The sequence below is a fragment of the Fibroporia radiculosa genome, assembly GCF_000313525.1.
Source record: "Fibroporia radiculosa TFFH 294 genomic supercontigs, scaffold4425, whole genome shotgun sequence".
NCBI lineage: Eukaryota > Fungi > Basidiomycota > Agaricomycetes > Polyporales > Fibroporiaceae > Fibroporia > Fibroporia radiculosa.
Window position 1 is genome coordinate 45,893 of NW_012133405.1, and position 15,537 is coordinate 61,429.

General features: G+C 48.8%; 5 protein-coding genes across 5 annotated transcripts; 4 read left to right on the top strand and 1 right to left on the bottom strand.

The window, feature by feature from the left end:
* Positions 1–264: 264 nt before the first annotated feature.
* FIBRA_05401 (uncharacterized protein) lies at positions 265–2,216 on the top strand (the record flags this gene model as incomplete). The annotated part of the gene is made up of 11 exons (XM_012327166.1): positions 265–368; positions 427–486; positions 535–989; positions 1,051–1,134; positions 1,197–1,232; positions 1,283–1,303; positions 1,359–1,606; positions 1,668–1,684; positions 1,740–1,884; positions 1,939–2,127; positions 2,187–2,216. The coding sequence occupies 11 exons, from the start codon at positions 265–267 to the stop codon at positions 2,214–2,216; spliced, it is 1,389 nt and encodes a 462-aa protein (XP_012182556.1).
* Positions 2,217–3,045: 829 nt separating this feature from the next.
* FIBRA_05402 (uncharacterized protein) lies at positions 3,046–4,929 on the top strand (the record flags this gene model as incomplete). The annotated part of the gene is made up of 16 exons (XM_012327167.1): positions 3,046–3,196; positions 3,251–3,336; positions 3,403–3,423; positions 3,483–3,588; positions 3,645–3,718; positions 3,781–3,831; positions 3,889–3,925; positions 3,986–4,111; positions 4,169–4,195; positions 4,254–4,333; positions 4,394–4,462; positions 4,516–4,534; positions 4,584–4,629; positions 4,681–4,756; positions 4,815–4,835; positions 4,897–4,929. The coding sequence occupies 16 exons, from the start codon at positions 3,046–3,048 to the stop codon at positions 4,927–4,929; spliced, it is 1,023 nt and encodes a 340-aa protein (XP_012182557.1).
* Positions 4,930–5,723: 794 nt separating this feature from the next.
* FIBRA_05403 (uncharacterized protein) lies at positions 5,724–7,557 on the top strand (the record flags this gene model as incomplete). The annotated part of the gene is made up of 16 exons (XM_012327168.1): positions 5,724–5,865; positions 5,929–6,014; positions 6,070–6,130; positions 6,182–6,244; positions 6,300–6,364; positions 6,423–6,473; positions 6,524–6,560; positions 6,616–6,711; positions 6,770–6,796; positions 6,850–6,962; positions 7,015–7,083; positions 7,134–7,152; positions 7,212–7,257; positions 7,308–7,386; positions 7,446–7,466; positions 7,525–7,557. 16 exons carry the CDS (start codon positions 5,724–5,726, stop codon positions 7,555–7,557), a joined length of 1,008 nt encoding a protein of 335 aa, XP_012182558.1.
* A 357-nt stretch (positions 7,558–7,914) lies between these two features.
* On the top strand, positions 7,915–11,920 carry FIBRA_05404 (uncharacterized protein; the record flags this gene model as incomplete). The annotated part of the gene is made up of 12 exons (XM_012327169.1): positions 7,915–8,092; positions 8,178–8,351; positions 8,964–9,030; positions 9,094–9,336; positions 9,387–9,447; positions 9,505–10,197; positions 10,265–10,563; positions 10,648–10,942; positions 10,998–11,285; positions 11,337–11,495; positions 11,559–11,681; positions 11,744–11,920. 12 exons carry the CDS (start codon positions 7,915–7,917, stop codon positions 11,918–11,920), a joined length of 2,757 nt encoding a protein of 918 aa, XP_012182559.1.
* An 823-nt stretch (positions 11,921–12,743) lies between these two features.
* FIBRA_05405 (uncharacterized protein) lies at positions 12,744–15,068 on the bottom strand (the record flags this gene model as incomplete). Its single annotated transcript, XM_012327170.1, has 9 exons — positions 12,744–12,839; positions 12,901–13,089; positions 13,142–13,437; positions 13,613–13,696; positions 13,761–13,811; positions 14,044–14,338; positions 14,397–14,472; positions 14,529–14,597; positions 14,647–15,068. The coding sequence occupies 9 exons, from the start codon at positions 15,066–15,068 to the stop codon at positions 12,744–12,746; spliced, it is 1,578 nt and encodes a 525-aa protein (XP_012182560.1).
* Positions 15,069–15,537: the final 469 nt, after the last annotated feature.

Sequence of the window (15,537 nt, forward strand, 5' to 3'; positions counted from 1 at the left end):
ATTTTAGGTGCCGTGCAGTGCGAAATGTTCGACGCCACTTAAACAACTACGGGGGTATGCATCTCGTCTAAGCGGTGCAAAACGCTGTGGTCGCCTAGAATTAGGGCGGTGCAGTGCGGCACGAGTTTTCAATCTCGATTACTCCAAGTATCACCTGCTCAGCCTCGTCAACCAAGTCTTGCCACACGTATCTTATGGTCCGGGGTATATATCCTGCTGACTCGCTCCTGGCTAGCTACCACCACCAACTCTTAAAACTCTACAATGGCCCTTTTGCAAGTGACTGTCACTGAAAAGTCGGCAAGACCGTCTGGGAATCTGAAGCCTATCGCTTCCCCATTCACGTCTCGCTATGATAGCACAAGCAGGTTGGTCGAAACCATGGTTCGCATCATTTCGCCTTTGTTGATCACTGCAGCCCCACAGTGTCATCCCGAGCCACAGCACTATTTCGCCGGGATTCTGCAGCTTTGCAAAAGAGGCGGGGTGAGTCTAGATCATGCTCGGAATGATCAACATCCTCACCCATCGCAGGCCATGTCACCTGCCTCCCGGTTGGTCCACCTACACACATCCCGAAGGAAAAGTCTATTTTGTCTGCCAGACATCTCTTAGGATCGTGACCGAGGTGCAACTGTACGATCCCGATGTACAGGAAAAAATTCAATACTGGATAGCGATCTTCAATGATCGCTTGACGGCGAGTGCGGTCCAACTGCCAGAGTCCACCGAACTCTTCCTGGAGCTGGATGACGCAGCCGAATCGTGCCTTTATTACCTCGTTGATTACAACACCCGAGTTGAATTCTGGATCGAGAAAGTGTCAGCGGAGGATCTCAACCTGCCGCCTGCAGCCTCAGATTCACATATGCGGCTGGCATTAGAAGAGCACTACTGGGTCCATATCGATCGTTTCCCATGCCATCGATGCGAGGAAGTCAAGCTGATGAGGGATGAGCTCATAAGCATATTTATTCATGCTAGAGCTGGTATGTTAGCTTTTCGCCTGGTATTGCAATGCATGGCCTTGTTTAACTTATCGGACATTAGATCATATGACGTCTGCCTTTTCAACGTTCCCATACACTGCGACACAGTGCGCGGAATTTATAGACCTGCTGAATTCAGTTCAATGTGCGTGTTGCACTGGTAATTGCGCATTTACTAGAGCTGACTAGCTGCTGATGGCTACATAGGCTGTATCGTTAGTGCGTATTCTGTATCCATAATTGGTGAGTAGAATATTCACGCGACAGAACCCCCAAGCTGATAACTTTCTTAGCCCGCCTCTGGGCCTTTGTCTGTAAGCACGACCCGCTTGTCCCCGGGAACCGTCGCCTATATGTATTCTCCCACAGCCCACAATCGTTTCGCGACCCATTACGGCCAGGAGCATGCTCGGCTGAGCAGAGACCAGTCTATTCTTCGCGAACCTGTTATCAACGAAACTTGGTGGTTCCGTCTAGCTTCTCGCCTTATGTTCAGATTGCCCGATGGTGATCTGCAGAAACTGAACGATTTGAACGTTGATAATTTGGTATATGTGGAGCCATGGAAACAGTCTATGAGAACATATCAAGCAGACTGGAAGCTGACATCTTTCTGGGTGAGTGTTTCTATGTGGAATCTAATACCCATTGTTGATCAGGCTTCTGCGAATTTTCTAGACATTTGCGCTCTTGATGTGAGTACGACTTTATGTTCTGCAGTATGGTATGGTAGCTGATGAATTTGACCAGCATGGATGTTCTCCTTCTACTGCAACCGAGTGTCACCAGACCCGTGGTCCTCGCTTCCGTGCTCTGCTGCAATACTGCGCTCGTGTCTGCTATCGTGCTTCTTACTAGACACCACGGCGCTGAAGACTTCCATGCATCAGATGCTGTAAGGACACCTCATTTCCGATTCCTGACCCTATCTTATTCATTGCGGATCTAGGCAAACTATCTCACGGAAGTAAAGCGGGAGACCTCAGGCTACCAGTGGACCGCACTGGCCTTCAGTCTTCCCAGGGCCCTGTTCTTCTGGGCGCTAGGAGCGTTCTCGTTCCAGGGCGTTCTGTGGCTCATGGATGCAACCAACATTTACGTGGTCGGTATCTTGCTGGCTGGGTTTATGACGATGGGGGTATGCGTTTTGGGAATATCCTTTCCTCGGCTGCTCCCGTGTACTGCATGCATCTCTAGATGGATGGATGCCTCGAAACACGGCCATGAAGATTCCGAATCAGATTCTTGCATCGTTTAAATTCTACCGACGTCTGATTATGATAGTCCATATACCCTTAGACACGATTTGGACCGTGTTCAGCCAGTCAGACACTTATACTTGATATTATGGATTCGCAAATTAAATGACCTGTGCGTTTTGATTACCTAAAAACGAATGAGATTGATACTGCATAGCTGTTTTTGGGAGCAGCTATCCATCTCAGAGAAGCAGAGAAGCAACCACCCATAGCACATCGTAGACCACAATCATGATTGTGGTCTTGAAACCACTGACAAGCGCCTTCGACAGTCGCCATGCCATGATTAGTCTCGGTATGCGGCTTCTCGTAACGTATCGAGCACTTGGCCACTAAGGTACGACGTCAATGTGCGACAGAACGTGGCTCGCTGACATGTCTTCCAAGGATTCAAAGTGCATTTCCTCACAGTTTCGGATGATCGCCGCCCGCCAGGTCTCATGGAGGAATAACCGCCGAAGCGGGATATTCCAGATACTCCCGTTCTGCCCGTCAAGGCTACAGTCTCCTTTGCAAAATTCTGTCATGAGCGGATGGCACTAAGCCATTGGAGGCAAGGCGCTAGGGACTCAACATGCTTCCCCATTACGCCTCCAACGACTAATTAGTCAGTCTGACTCGGTCTTCGGGGTGAGCGGTGCCGTCGGTCGTAATGTGTCAGATCATACGCCTGCAAGCGGATCTCCTTAGGTATGTTGCCAATCGTGACCACCGTCATGCAACTTGTTGTGCACTGCCAGGCGAATGATGCTTAAATAGTCCCCTGGCACCGAGTTAGGATCCCAATCAATGTCACTATGACTATCACCCACCACCACAGACACCGTGACCCAGTACGAAAGGTCCTCAGTATCGCCGTACAGTACGCCTCTCGCCCGGACGACGTACCAGACCTAGAACTCCGCGGCGCGCACAAGGACCCGGTTACTCTGCGTAGGCTGTTGAAGAGTATGTCGTGCTCTACCGCGCGACCTGGAGGTGCAACGCTAACCTCGGCTGTAGAACACTTTCATTACCGCGATGAGGATTTCACCATCCTGATGGACGATGAAAGCGGACAATATGAGAGCCCCACACGCGAAAATATTGTGAGTCGCTATGTGGATATGACATGCGCTGGAGTCTTGCTCACCATGCTGCTCGGTCGCTCCTAGCTTCGTGCAATGCATGAATTCGTAAGGGACGCTCGACCTGGCGACCATTACGTCTTCCACTGTTGAGTCCTTTGAGCTAGCTGGTTGCAGCTGTTTGGCTAACAAAGCTCATGTTCAATGCAGTCTCAGGCCATGGTGGCCAAGTTCCAAATCTCAATGGCACGGAGAAGGATGGCCTGGACGAAGGTGAGCTCCAGTCTTAGACAGTCACCATCTTACGTTGAGCCATTGTGAGAATGCAGTGATATTCCCGGTAGATGTTACTGTGTACGAAGACGTGAACGACTTCGACGAGAAAACTACCATTATGGATGACGTATGTACACGATAACGATCGCTTTTGATTAGCTTTCTTTAGCTAAGACGTCCGACCTGTAGCTCATTCATGACATTATTGTCAAACACGTTCCACTGGGTGCTCATTGTATGGTATGTCTTCAAGCCCATATTTCTGTTCGTATAATCAGACTTGCATATTATCTATAGATGGTTTTCGATTGCTGCCACTCTGGAAGCATGGCGGGTGAGATGTCCATAAACTCTGATTTTGAACTTCCATGCTGACAGTTATACACTCTTCTAGATCTCCCAGAAGCATGCGAAGGCGATCAGGTCAACTGCGACTCCCCGATATCACCGGTATACTTGTCGGATCCCAGACGGGCTTTTGGAAGAGGCAGTGCACCTTCAGTGCACCCGCCAAAGAGTGGTTCGTAGTGATCATTATGCTTATCATCCCGTGTTACCTTCATTTGACATTCTCTAGTTCGCATAAGACACGCCGAAGGTTCCCGTGCGTATCTCAAATATTCGGGGTGGTTATAGACCGTAGTTAATACATACCTTTGCAGATGGAGCGACGGAGGAGAATCCGTCAAGTGATCCCGCCAAACACCATTTTGCTGCGGATCCTCAAGCTCTTGCCGACGTTGTACGTTGATTTTTATTGTAAACCATGTCCTGGTTTCATGGTTTCAAATGTTTTGACTAGACCTCCTGGGCTGCATGCGAAGATGATCAAGCTGCATTTGGGAATTCCAAGGGTGGCATTTTCATCAGAGTAAGCAGCTGTTATAGGAATGCGTCTGAGCACGGTCTAAAACACTATCATAGGCGTTGGCGAAGGCCCTAGGTATGCGCTTTTGTTCTATAAGCTTAGCACACAAACTGAGCTTCTGCAGCTCATCATCCCCATGCTTCACATGAGCAAATTCTCGGCTGTGTAACGTGAGGTCACATCCTTGCTGTCCGAATTCGCCCTGATCTGCCATCTTGCAGACATTGCGTTGGTGATATGATCAAGGGGGTCAACGAGCGTAATCCCTCTGCCCTCCTTAGCGAACAGACTCCCGAGGTGGGTGGAAGTTCTCATAAGATCTCCAATATATCGCACTAAAAGTAGTCTTCGATAGTTGGAAAGTAACATGTCAATGGTGAGTCTATGTTCAGTCCATCAGCCGCTTATAATCAATCATTTTATGTCTGTGATATTAGGGGACGGTCCTCAAAAGTGGCTTCGACTTGTGATTAAGGCGGTAATTGTATAACAGTCAGAGTGATGTTTGAGGTTTTCCGTTTTATATAGCCTACTGGGTAGACTGTATCAGTAGGTTGTCCGTACTTTTTCTACTCTAATGCTCTGCAGCTCTCGGATTTCCAAATCGTTTACCCGTTCGATCGGCTCTAGGTCCAGACCTGTGATGACACTCACAGAAGCTTGTTGTACAGTCTGCAATTCATTGCATAACTCGCCTCGACTTAATGAGGCCTGAGTCATGGTCAAAGACACGGAGAAATCTGTCAATCCTGATATTTGAAATCCACGAAGATGAACACCGTCCAATTGTGTCGTTATCGACACAGTGCACCTGTTCTCATGAGAGAGCTCCCTTGTCGCCGGCGCCGTGCTAATGTTAGCATGAATGGTCCCAGTTAGATTCCGATGCACACGTGTCCCCCTCCGTTGCGCAAGGCGTGTGGTATGCCTGCCGCCCTTGCATGGCCAGACTGCAGAAGCATCGGAGGGGGCCATTCACCTGTCGGCGCTGTCCTGATTCCTGAAGAAGGTCGGGGAAAAGAGAGCTGGGCTGGGCCCCAGTGGGAATGCTGTACCAAATGCGGTACTGTGATCCCGGCGAAAGCGGTAACTGGCTTTAGCTCGAGTGGCTGAAGCTTCCATGCCTTTCGTCCGGTGCTATCCTGTGCCAAGTTCGTGCTATGGGCGTATCTGACTGCGCCTGGCATGAAAACACATTGGCGTCTAGGATCACCCTTATAAGCTGGGTGATCCGGGTGATCGACCACACCACTCACCACTGATCATGCCCGTCCCAACGTCAAACAGCCGTCCGCCACTCCGCAGAGCTCTGAGCATCGCTGTGCAGTACTCGCAGCTCAAACAATATGAGATGGATCTCGTCGGAACACACAACGACCCCCGCATTCTCAGTGACCTCTTAGTTGGTGTGTATTCCCAGTTTGTTAGACAACCCCGTTATATCTCATCGTCCGTCATATTCTTATCAGACGTCTTCAAATATAAGCGGGAAGATATTACCATACTCATGGACGATGAGAACAACGACTATCCGTGGCCCACTCGCGAAAACATAGTAATCATTCCGCTTTGACGCTTGTCATACTAGAACATTGACCGCGATCATACAGGAAAAGGCGATGAAAGAGCTAGTCGCCGATGCGCAGCCGGGCGACCACTTTGTCTTCCATTGTAAGTAGTCGCATTCCCATAGAATGTGTCAGTCGTCTTAGAGCTCCACAGTCTCAGGGCATGGGGCCCTTGTACGGAATACAGATGGTACCGAGAGGAGCGGGTATGACGAAGGTATGCACTTGATTCGGATGCATGAACGTAAATTGAAGCAAGAATTTACTCGCAGTTATCTGGCCGGTTGATATCCGATACGAGAACGATGATGGTGTCGATAACTATATCATGGACGATGTAGGAGGCTTTTCATGTGACCATTGTCCGCGTATTCTCTAACAATGGATCATACTAGGAAATCCATGACGTACTAGTAAACCATATACCAGTTGGCGCGCATTTTATGGTGTGTTTTCTGGTTCTTATCTTCGGAAAGCTAATAGAGCTCTTCGCTAGATGGTTTTCGATTGTTGCCACTCAGGTAGCGCTGCAGGTGAGGTCCAAATACATATGAAAGGGTGCTATCGCACTGATAGCGTGGACCAAAGATCTTCCGAACACCAGCGAAGATTGTCAGCCTCCGACACCTGTATCCGCTGCCTCTAGTACTATGAGTTTACCATCTTCAGAGGCGGTCAAGAACAGTACGTCTCAAAACAAGACATAGTTGGTTAACCAAGTATTTATATACATTTTTCTCAGTTCGCGTACGGGGTACTCAAGAAATTTGTGAGCGATTTTGCATGGAACGTTTCGTTGCCAAAATATAATGTCGTCATCAGCAGCAGCGACTGCCGACGACGCTCCGCAGCGGTCGACGTCTAAGGATGTATTCCACCCTGCTGCGCCGCTCGCCGACATTCCTGTCAAAGCCATTCCTGAAGTTGCTGACGTAGTGTGTATTGTTGCTTGAAGCTATATCACCGTACATTAATGGCCTCACCCAGACATCCTGGGCAGCGTGCGAGGACGACCAAGTGACATTTGGATCGTCCAAAGGGGGTATCTTTGTCAATGTGCGTATTCTATGCTCTGTGTAGTCTTTGCTAACCGCATTCGCATGTAGGCGCTGGCGAGAGCCCTCCGTGAGTCATAGTCGTAGATTCACAAAAACACGTTCGTATGAGACTGATCGGGAAGATAGGTCGTAGGCCCACTGAAACTCATGCGGAATTATTGAGCTCGGTAACGTGTGTTCGTTCATCTTACACGTAGATTGATTCTGAAATGGTTTATACAGACGGGAGATCTCAAAAATAACTGCTCACATCAATTTGCACAAATCTGCATCCGAGGCTCTTCCAGTGCCGAAGCCGGAGGTACGTTGTCTTAAAGCTGTTCGCATTACCGCACTCATCGCTTGGGATGCATCACACAGCTCGAGAGCCTTGAGTCCATGGTAATTGAAGCACCATGTGTTCCTGCATGTTGATGGCCCGCTGACGCATTTTGTGTAGAATGAGATTTATAACAAGCCACTTGACCTCTGAAGGGTCCAGCAGCGTGATTGTCACATTTGTTCCATTGCCTATCTCCTATGCTACAATAATCTCGTGCTCTTTATACTATGACATACGCGTCAATGCAATATCACGATCAATTTCCTCCAGTAGGCACTAGAGTCTACTTACAGCCTACGCTGATGCATTGCCGTCTGTTCATAATGCCCATTACTTCCGCCCCCTTCGCCTGATATCTGCCACGAGCTTGAGTAAAGAAGTTAAGACTCAGTCATCGCGTCGCGTTGTTTTGTGGACGTCGGAGTTTCAATGCTTGCTGCTTAGATTCTCTTAGATTACCTCCAGAGTCTACTCCCACTTAGATCTCGCCTGTTCAAGTGATCCTTCATGTCTACTCCCCCAAGCCCTATATCGCCAACCCAGGCGCACACCGGAGAATGCAGTGCTACACCGAAGCGTTCTGTATCTGAAATCATCGCAGAAACGTTTCCCGCTTTTGACCATCGCACTGCGATTGTGGAGCCCTTCGACGAGGAATCCAAGCGAGATGCCGAATTCTTGCAAAGTGCGTATATGCGCGCATTTGAACAGTGCAATGATCCAAGCCGTCCCTTCATGTTTTCTGGTGCTTAAAATCATCTCACCCTCAGAAGTTAATACTATGCTACTTGAGGTTATGCTGGAGTTCCACGCGTGGTCCACCTCTCGCCCTACATACGAAAGCGATCGGACCGCGGATGCACTTGAGAAGGAGGTCAAGGCTGTAATGGAATTGGAGAGAGAACAAGGCATGTCTTTACAGTTACCGCCCATGTCGCTCATCGGTAGGCCGGTATTTCGCCGATCATCTCTTCCCTATCTGCGAGCTGGTTATTTTATTCGGACAAGCTGACACTCGTTGCTCACGAAGAGAAAACACGTCAACGTCTCAACGAATTCATAACTCGAATCAAGTTAGCTCTGGCGGCCTTGACCGGTTTGGCTGGTATTTGAAAATCTGTTGGTCCTACTTGCTTGTGTTCTCTGCTTTCTGCTGTACGATCATGTCGACCGAAGGTATTTGTGGTACTTGTAGATTGTTTTGTAGCATGTATTCCTCTGTGACGTCGCCCATAATGTAGCCATGACTGTTTTTGGGAGTTGCCTGCAAATGTGAGGTTTTTTCAACATCATGCATGAAAGACTTCGGATCGTCGCCGAGTATGGCAGAATTTTGATCCCGGGTACGGACATGGCAATGACATGTCGGCTCAAAAGAGTAAAGATACCGAACGTTTGGTTCACTTCTGAACTCGAAGTCTCGAACGCGCCCAACCTGGGATCTTCCTACTACACTATACAATATACTCTCGACACTGGCTAGGGTATCCGATTGCGTGCAGATCCTGGCTGCATCATGGCCCCCGATGCCCATTGCTCATTTGTCCTGCTCGCAGACTTCGATATCGACCGCGGTGCCCAGCTCACATATCAGTTCCCGCAACCTCTGGGCACTGATGAAGGGTGCGCGTTCTACTCCTGGACTGTGTCATGCCCTCAGCCATGACAACTCACGTCTGTGGGCAGTCTCTTGGCCAACTTGATGCTCCCCGACGGCGCTGAGAAGCAGCCGGAAGATTGGACTATATTCTTCCTCAACCAAACGCCGTTCAATACTATCTCACCTATCCTCGCACTGGAATTTCCCGATGTCAACGGACCGCCTGTGGATGGGAGTGACCGGGATGGAAATGATGCGGACGACGAGCCGCAAGAACTGCTGTACGTGTTGAATTTGGTGCGGACAAAACTAGATAAAACTGCGCGAAGGTGTGTCATTCGGTCATAGCGCATTTGGCGTACTTGACAGAGGCTTTCAGAGGTGCTGTCGTGAAGGCGATGGCTATATGCACGCGACACCCCTTCATACAAATATTCAAGGTACGTTAACTGACACTGTTGATTCTATATACCAAGTGATCCATTTCATTTTCGCAGCCGGTTCTCTTGATGGCATTGGACGACTATTTCACGAACCCATCGCAAGACTGCCTGTCTCGTTTGTTCGATGCTGTTAACTGCATGGACATTTCGATGGCTCCGGCACTGAGTCGCTACGAGAAGCTCATAATGCGTACATCTGAGCGCAAGGATGTGTTCGTCGAGAAATTCGACGACTATCTTCAGGAAATCATAGGCGACCCTGGGACGGCGACACAGCACAACGTCAACTCTACTCGTCAAGCGCATCGTACCAGTGCATCGTACGATTCTAACGCTAGCTTTGAGGAAGGAATCCTAATGCGAGCCCGAGAAGACAAGGAGAATGATGGTATGAGAGGGAGGGATCTGAACCGGTCTGATAGTCTCAAAGTCGCACAGAACAGGAACCAGTATTCTCCGTCCGAGACATCATTTTCCCTCGATGGCAGCGCAGTGTGGGTCGGCAATGAAAGTGGATTGGACCAGGTCGGCGGAACGACTAACGGTGCTACTTATCGTGATCGCGCATCTACGGATGCATCATCTTCATCTCACGGCCGGAACGAGCCTGCCCCTGGGTCCACTGCTGCCGGTGTTGCTATGTCAATTCTCAAAGATTCACATTTTTTCCCCACCACAGTCGATTTCAACGACCATCACCTACCAATCAAGATACCCCTGTCAACATTCCCTGAAGAGGTTGGTGATGTGCGTAAATTCTATTTGCACGTAACTTCATCTGCTTGTGATATTGACAGCGGTAGTCCTGCCACAGTATTCCCTCATTCAGCTCGTCCAGACGTTCTCCGGTCCAACTGCGTCATCGCTTGGGCCTTTACATCCACACTTGCATACCAATGGTGCCTTGACGCCGCCTATCATAGTCCTCTTCAATGCCCTCGTGACTGGCAAACGGATAATTTTCATGGGTCACCATAGACCAGCTGGCCAGGTTTCGAGTTATGTTCTATCCGCTTGTGCTCTCGGCTCTGGTTGTGGCATTGTCTTGAGAGGATTTATCAAGCGCGCATTTCCGTATGCCAATCTGACAAATCGCGAAGAGTGGGAATCAATGTTAGTGGATTCTCGTTTTAAATGCAGCTTGAGCACGTCTTGAATCTATGACGCAAACAAACTGATATTACGGCTTTATTCCAGCTCAGGCTACATTGCCGGTGTTACGAATCCGATATTTGAAGCGTCTGGTTCGTGGGACTTATTATGCGACGTGGGTACTGGTCGAATGGTTGTGTCCAAGAACATCCATCTTGACTATCCTACAAACCCTATCTTGACGTCGAGCCAATTGGTTATGCGCACTGGTACCCTCAAAGCGGAAGCGTCGGCTGGTAGCGAAGAGGACATAGTGCGCGCAAGTAAAGATGCAGGCAACTCACAGCGTGCCGAGTTTTCAAGCAAGGCCGACAGCTCAGATAATTTGTTTATGGAAGACGTGAGTAATCTTAAGGTGAGAATATGCGCGTTTTGGTTTACAACATATGTTGCAGATTCTGTCTGCAATATCTTCTCACTTTGGAGAAGCTCACGTGCGGGCGCGATTCACTGAGTATGCGGGACGCTTTGTGCGACTCGCAGCCCGCTACGAAGAAGACACTATGGGATCGACTATGATCGGTTACCCGAGCGCTACATACTCCGAACGACCTGGTGAGCCCAGACGTTTGGGCAGTGGTATCGACTTCGTCGACGAAGGAATGTGTATGCGGGAAATTGCAGTAAATGCAAGCCGAATTGAAGCTTGGAGAAGAACCGAGAGTTACACGTTGTTCCAAATTGTGAGTTGAGGTCTTCCTTTTTGCTCAGACGGGTCTGATGAGTTGCGCAAGGATTTCCGGCAAACATTGATTACAGACCCAATGCAAGGGTTCGATGTCGTTCATCAGCTCTGGAGACTACGCCACACGAAGAAAATATCTGATGGGGAAGCGGAGCTCATTATGCGATCGCTGGCTGAAAATGTGCAGGATTATGATCAAGTCACGCAGGTGCGTCTGCAGCTAGACTCGTGTAACCGCCCCTCACACCGCTAACAAAACGTTCGTCGATAGTTGTTGTCCCTTATGCCACCTCACCACAATGGGCTATTGCCATTGAGCTATGGGCTATTCCATCAAAATGAGATTGTGCGGGAGTTGACTATTGATATTTTTAACGAGCTTCGCACATATCCGGTCTGTGGTGCTGTTCTAGAGAAGAATTGCATGTGAACTGACATCTTTTCATAATGCCGCAGATTGGGGTACAGTTCCTCCAAGGATTGAATCATTTCCAGCGATATGCCTATGTCAGACAAGCTCATGCAAGGGAAGCGCGTCTGCTCAAAGATCAAAACACGCTCATCATACCTCCCGTTCCACATATGTCTCGCACGCCATCCAATATCAGCGATTACAGCGCAGGGGGTGGCTAAGTTTTGGTTGAAGTGGAAGTGGGAGTGTCGATCGTTATTATACGTGTAGGTGTTACACATGCACTGGTTTTGATTTTCGATATCGTTATTTTTATCTTGTGATCTATGCTAAATAGGTCTCGAGCGGTTGTAGAAAGTCGCGCTGGTGGTGGTAACTATTATGTATCGAGACATAACTTAGCTCTAAGAAGCACGAAACGAGTTGCTAGCAGTCGGGTCATTCCATTGCTGGTCAATTCGGTGCATTAATGGCAGTGTACCGATGCATACACATCATCATCATAAAGGGCTCAAGCATAGTCTAGTGTCGCAGAACGAAAACAAGGGAGTATGTCATACATGAGCTCTCTCGCCGCATTTTTCACCTAATACATGTTCCTGCCGCGATTTCTCCCAGAGATATATGTCTAGTGCTGTGCAACAACAAATTCCCACGACAGCGCGACGTACCCAGTTCAGCAAAGATGCATTCCATCGCAAACAGGAGGTTTCAAAGTGGCACTTCTTCGTCTCGCTTTTCCCGTCGGCAAAAGGCCCATTTGAGTCGCCGGCGGTCGATGAGATACTGTTTGGATCTACGAAAGACGTTTACAGCCGACTTGCAGAAGCGAACGAAGTGTGGCTGATTCCTTGTTCCAGCCGACATCAGCTCTGCCACAACGACATAGAAGATGAGGCACGACACAGCGCCGAGGACAATTGCGGTAGCAAATTTTGTCCACAGACTGGTGTCATATAAGCAGACCCATGCTGTTGCTACACAGAATGCGATCATTCTGCAGAAGTCCTAGTTAGCAGAATGTGACTTCGTATGATCAACGCCTTACCCCCACATGAAAAGCGCATCTGGAAGGCTGAAGATAATTGCTAGGTGGGCTAGCCCCGCCATCACTCTAGATCTCCTGTCGAAATACTCCGCCTGAATGAATGTTGTTACAGGATTAGTAAACACAATACACAGATTCGGTAATGACACTGACGGCTTCCTGGACAGATTCTCGTAAGCCGTTCCGATGTTGCTTCGACAGAACGGTACAGAGGAGAATATTCCCTAAGCTCAAGTACGTGGATATATAGCTGGCAATCTGCGCGACGCTGCGTGCCGGATGCCCCGTATCAATACTCTGTATAGCCAATAATCCCACGTTTGCAGTTAATAGTACTGTGGCCTAAATGCCGGGTTTTGAGCTGTATATCAAAAATGCATGCAACGCGACTCACAGGAGTAATGGAGTTCTCCCAGTCCTTTTGCATTTCTGATATAAATCGCTGCCATGAAACGTGGTTGATTGTCTTATCAATCCAGAGCTTTTGCAGCTTATCCAAATAATCATCCGGCATGAAGAAAAGCAGAGCTGAGAGTATCAAGAACCTCCAGGTGCGTTCACGTTTAGTGCTTTGCATAACGCTTCTGTCTTGGTCTAAGCGTGCTTCAGGCTGCCCATGATAGTTGAGAAACTTTTCCCAATCTTGAAAATAGTTAATGACCACGCCTTCAATGATCACCAGGCCACATACTAAGCAGATGTAAAGTTAGCCCTGGGAGGTGAGTCAACACGACGGAAAATTGACCAAGAGAACTGATAGAACTGGCCTACTGTGTAAACACTGTGGATATCTTTGGGGCTTTCGCCATCTGCTGAAGGTTAATGAAGCTTAAGCAAGGAGATATTTGACGGCTGGGAAACCTACCTGTGGCATTCTTGACACAATCAGACATCGCTGTGAGATATTCGTAGCTTAGAGCAGCAGTTGATGTCGCAGACGTTTTTGAATCTGCGAAAGCATTGATGCGATTCACATTCGCACAACTCTTCAAGATACAGGTATTTCAACTTACCGAAGGCGGTGTAATTGAGTAATTGGTTCGCTTGATTGACGTGGTGGTCCCCTATTTTATGGCTACAGGGAAACATTGAGATATGAAGCCTATGGGAAATTTAGTATCCTGAAGGGTCTGTCAAAAAATGAGAAACGATCACGGAAGTGTCAGGTACTGCACATACTATGCCCGGATAAACAGTACCAAAAGAGTGCATGTATTGCATATTCTTTGGGTATGGTCAATAATGATATAGCTGCGTAATGAAGCGCATGGTACAAAGAGCTTGAAGAACACTCACTGAGATCACTTAAATTGAAAACAAAGCGTAAGCCTTGAGATAGATCATCCACATTTACTTCGTCCAACCAGAAGATGGAACACTTCGTCAGGCTAGCGAGATAGTAACTCCACTCCGTTTCACCATCGACCTCTCTAACGTCCAGCACAAGCTCAATATCTTCGAGTACTTCAGCTGGCCCACGGGAGGTGCCCCTCCATTCGTTGATGCGATATATCAACTGCTTGGCACAAGCGTCAATTTTCGCCAGTGTGTTGATGTCCTCCAAACAGTTGTCCGTGAATATCCGAATACCCTGCCAGTAAAGCAAGAGTTAATCGAGATAGGAGATGAGAAGTAAGCAAATAAATCACGTCATCTGTACACTTGGTAAAGTATAGCTGGCCTCCTGGGTGCTCCTTCGCAACCCACGGAGGTTTGACCAACTGGCTGCGGGTAGCTCAGCATCCGGACAATAGCGGGAACCCCAACATCGCATTACCCACCGTACGAAGGAGAATTGCATGGCCGGAATTGTGGCTAGTTCAGTGGGACGGTCCTTATCGCTTTCGGGTCTACAAGCGCAGCTGTCAGTAGATTCACGGTTACATGCTCGCTACGCACATCTGTGTTCGATCGTTGTATCTCCAGGAGGAGAATTGCTCTGGGGAAGTGGCTAGTATAGCATAACCTTGGTCCTGAATGTAGGTAAGCGGAGTGGCAACATGCGTCGGCGCTCCTCTGACGCCCGGAGTCACAACATTATGACTTGGGACGGCTGCGTTGGAATGGGGAACAACGGAAATTCCCTCTGTTTCGGAGGATGGAGGCTTTAACTTGCTGTTCAAACGGGAAAGGGGAGATGTGAAGAGACCAGTGGGGGGGCAGTCGTTAGATGGAGATTGAGACCTACTGCGCAAGCCGCCGTAGTCTTCAGGCGCGCAGTCGTTTGGATAGAAGGCGCCGCTCGTGTTTGTCAACGTCCGCTCGGAATTGATTGATGCAGGTCTGTGGATAGTATTGGCAGGGACTTGAAGGTGGGCCATGGGAGATGATGAGCTTGTGTCGGTGGCGATACGAGCAGGGACAGCGTTATATGTACACTGACACCAAGCGCTGCAAGACATAGCCTTGGCGTACGTAGATTCCAGATAAGTGAGCTGATGAATGGACATTGCCCGACAGAGGAATTTGGATCAACATGAGGCAGGATCACACGGTCAGGGCGTGTGTCTAACCACACATATCAATCCCATAACAACATTTGAATGGACACAGCCGGCAGAGGCAGTAACGTCCTTGGCAAGACTAGTCGTGACTATATCGCGAGCATGCCTCTGTGCCGACACCTGAAGTTACACAAGTAGCTCCGAGGGGGGTCCACCAGAGATGCGTGGGTGTCCTAATGGTTAAACTTACCTTCGTTATTGGGCTGAGATTCCCAGGGGTAAAACCCATACATATATCACATCTAGAGGATATCGCCCACCATCCAGCACAGACGAAGGGGCTCAC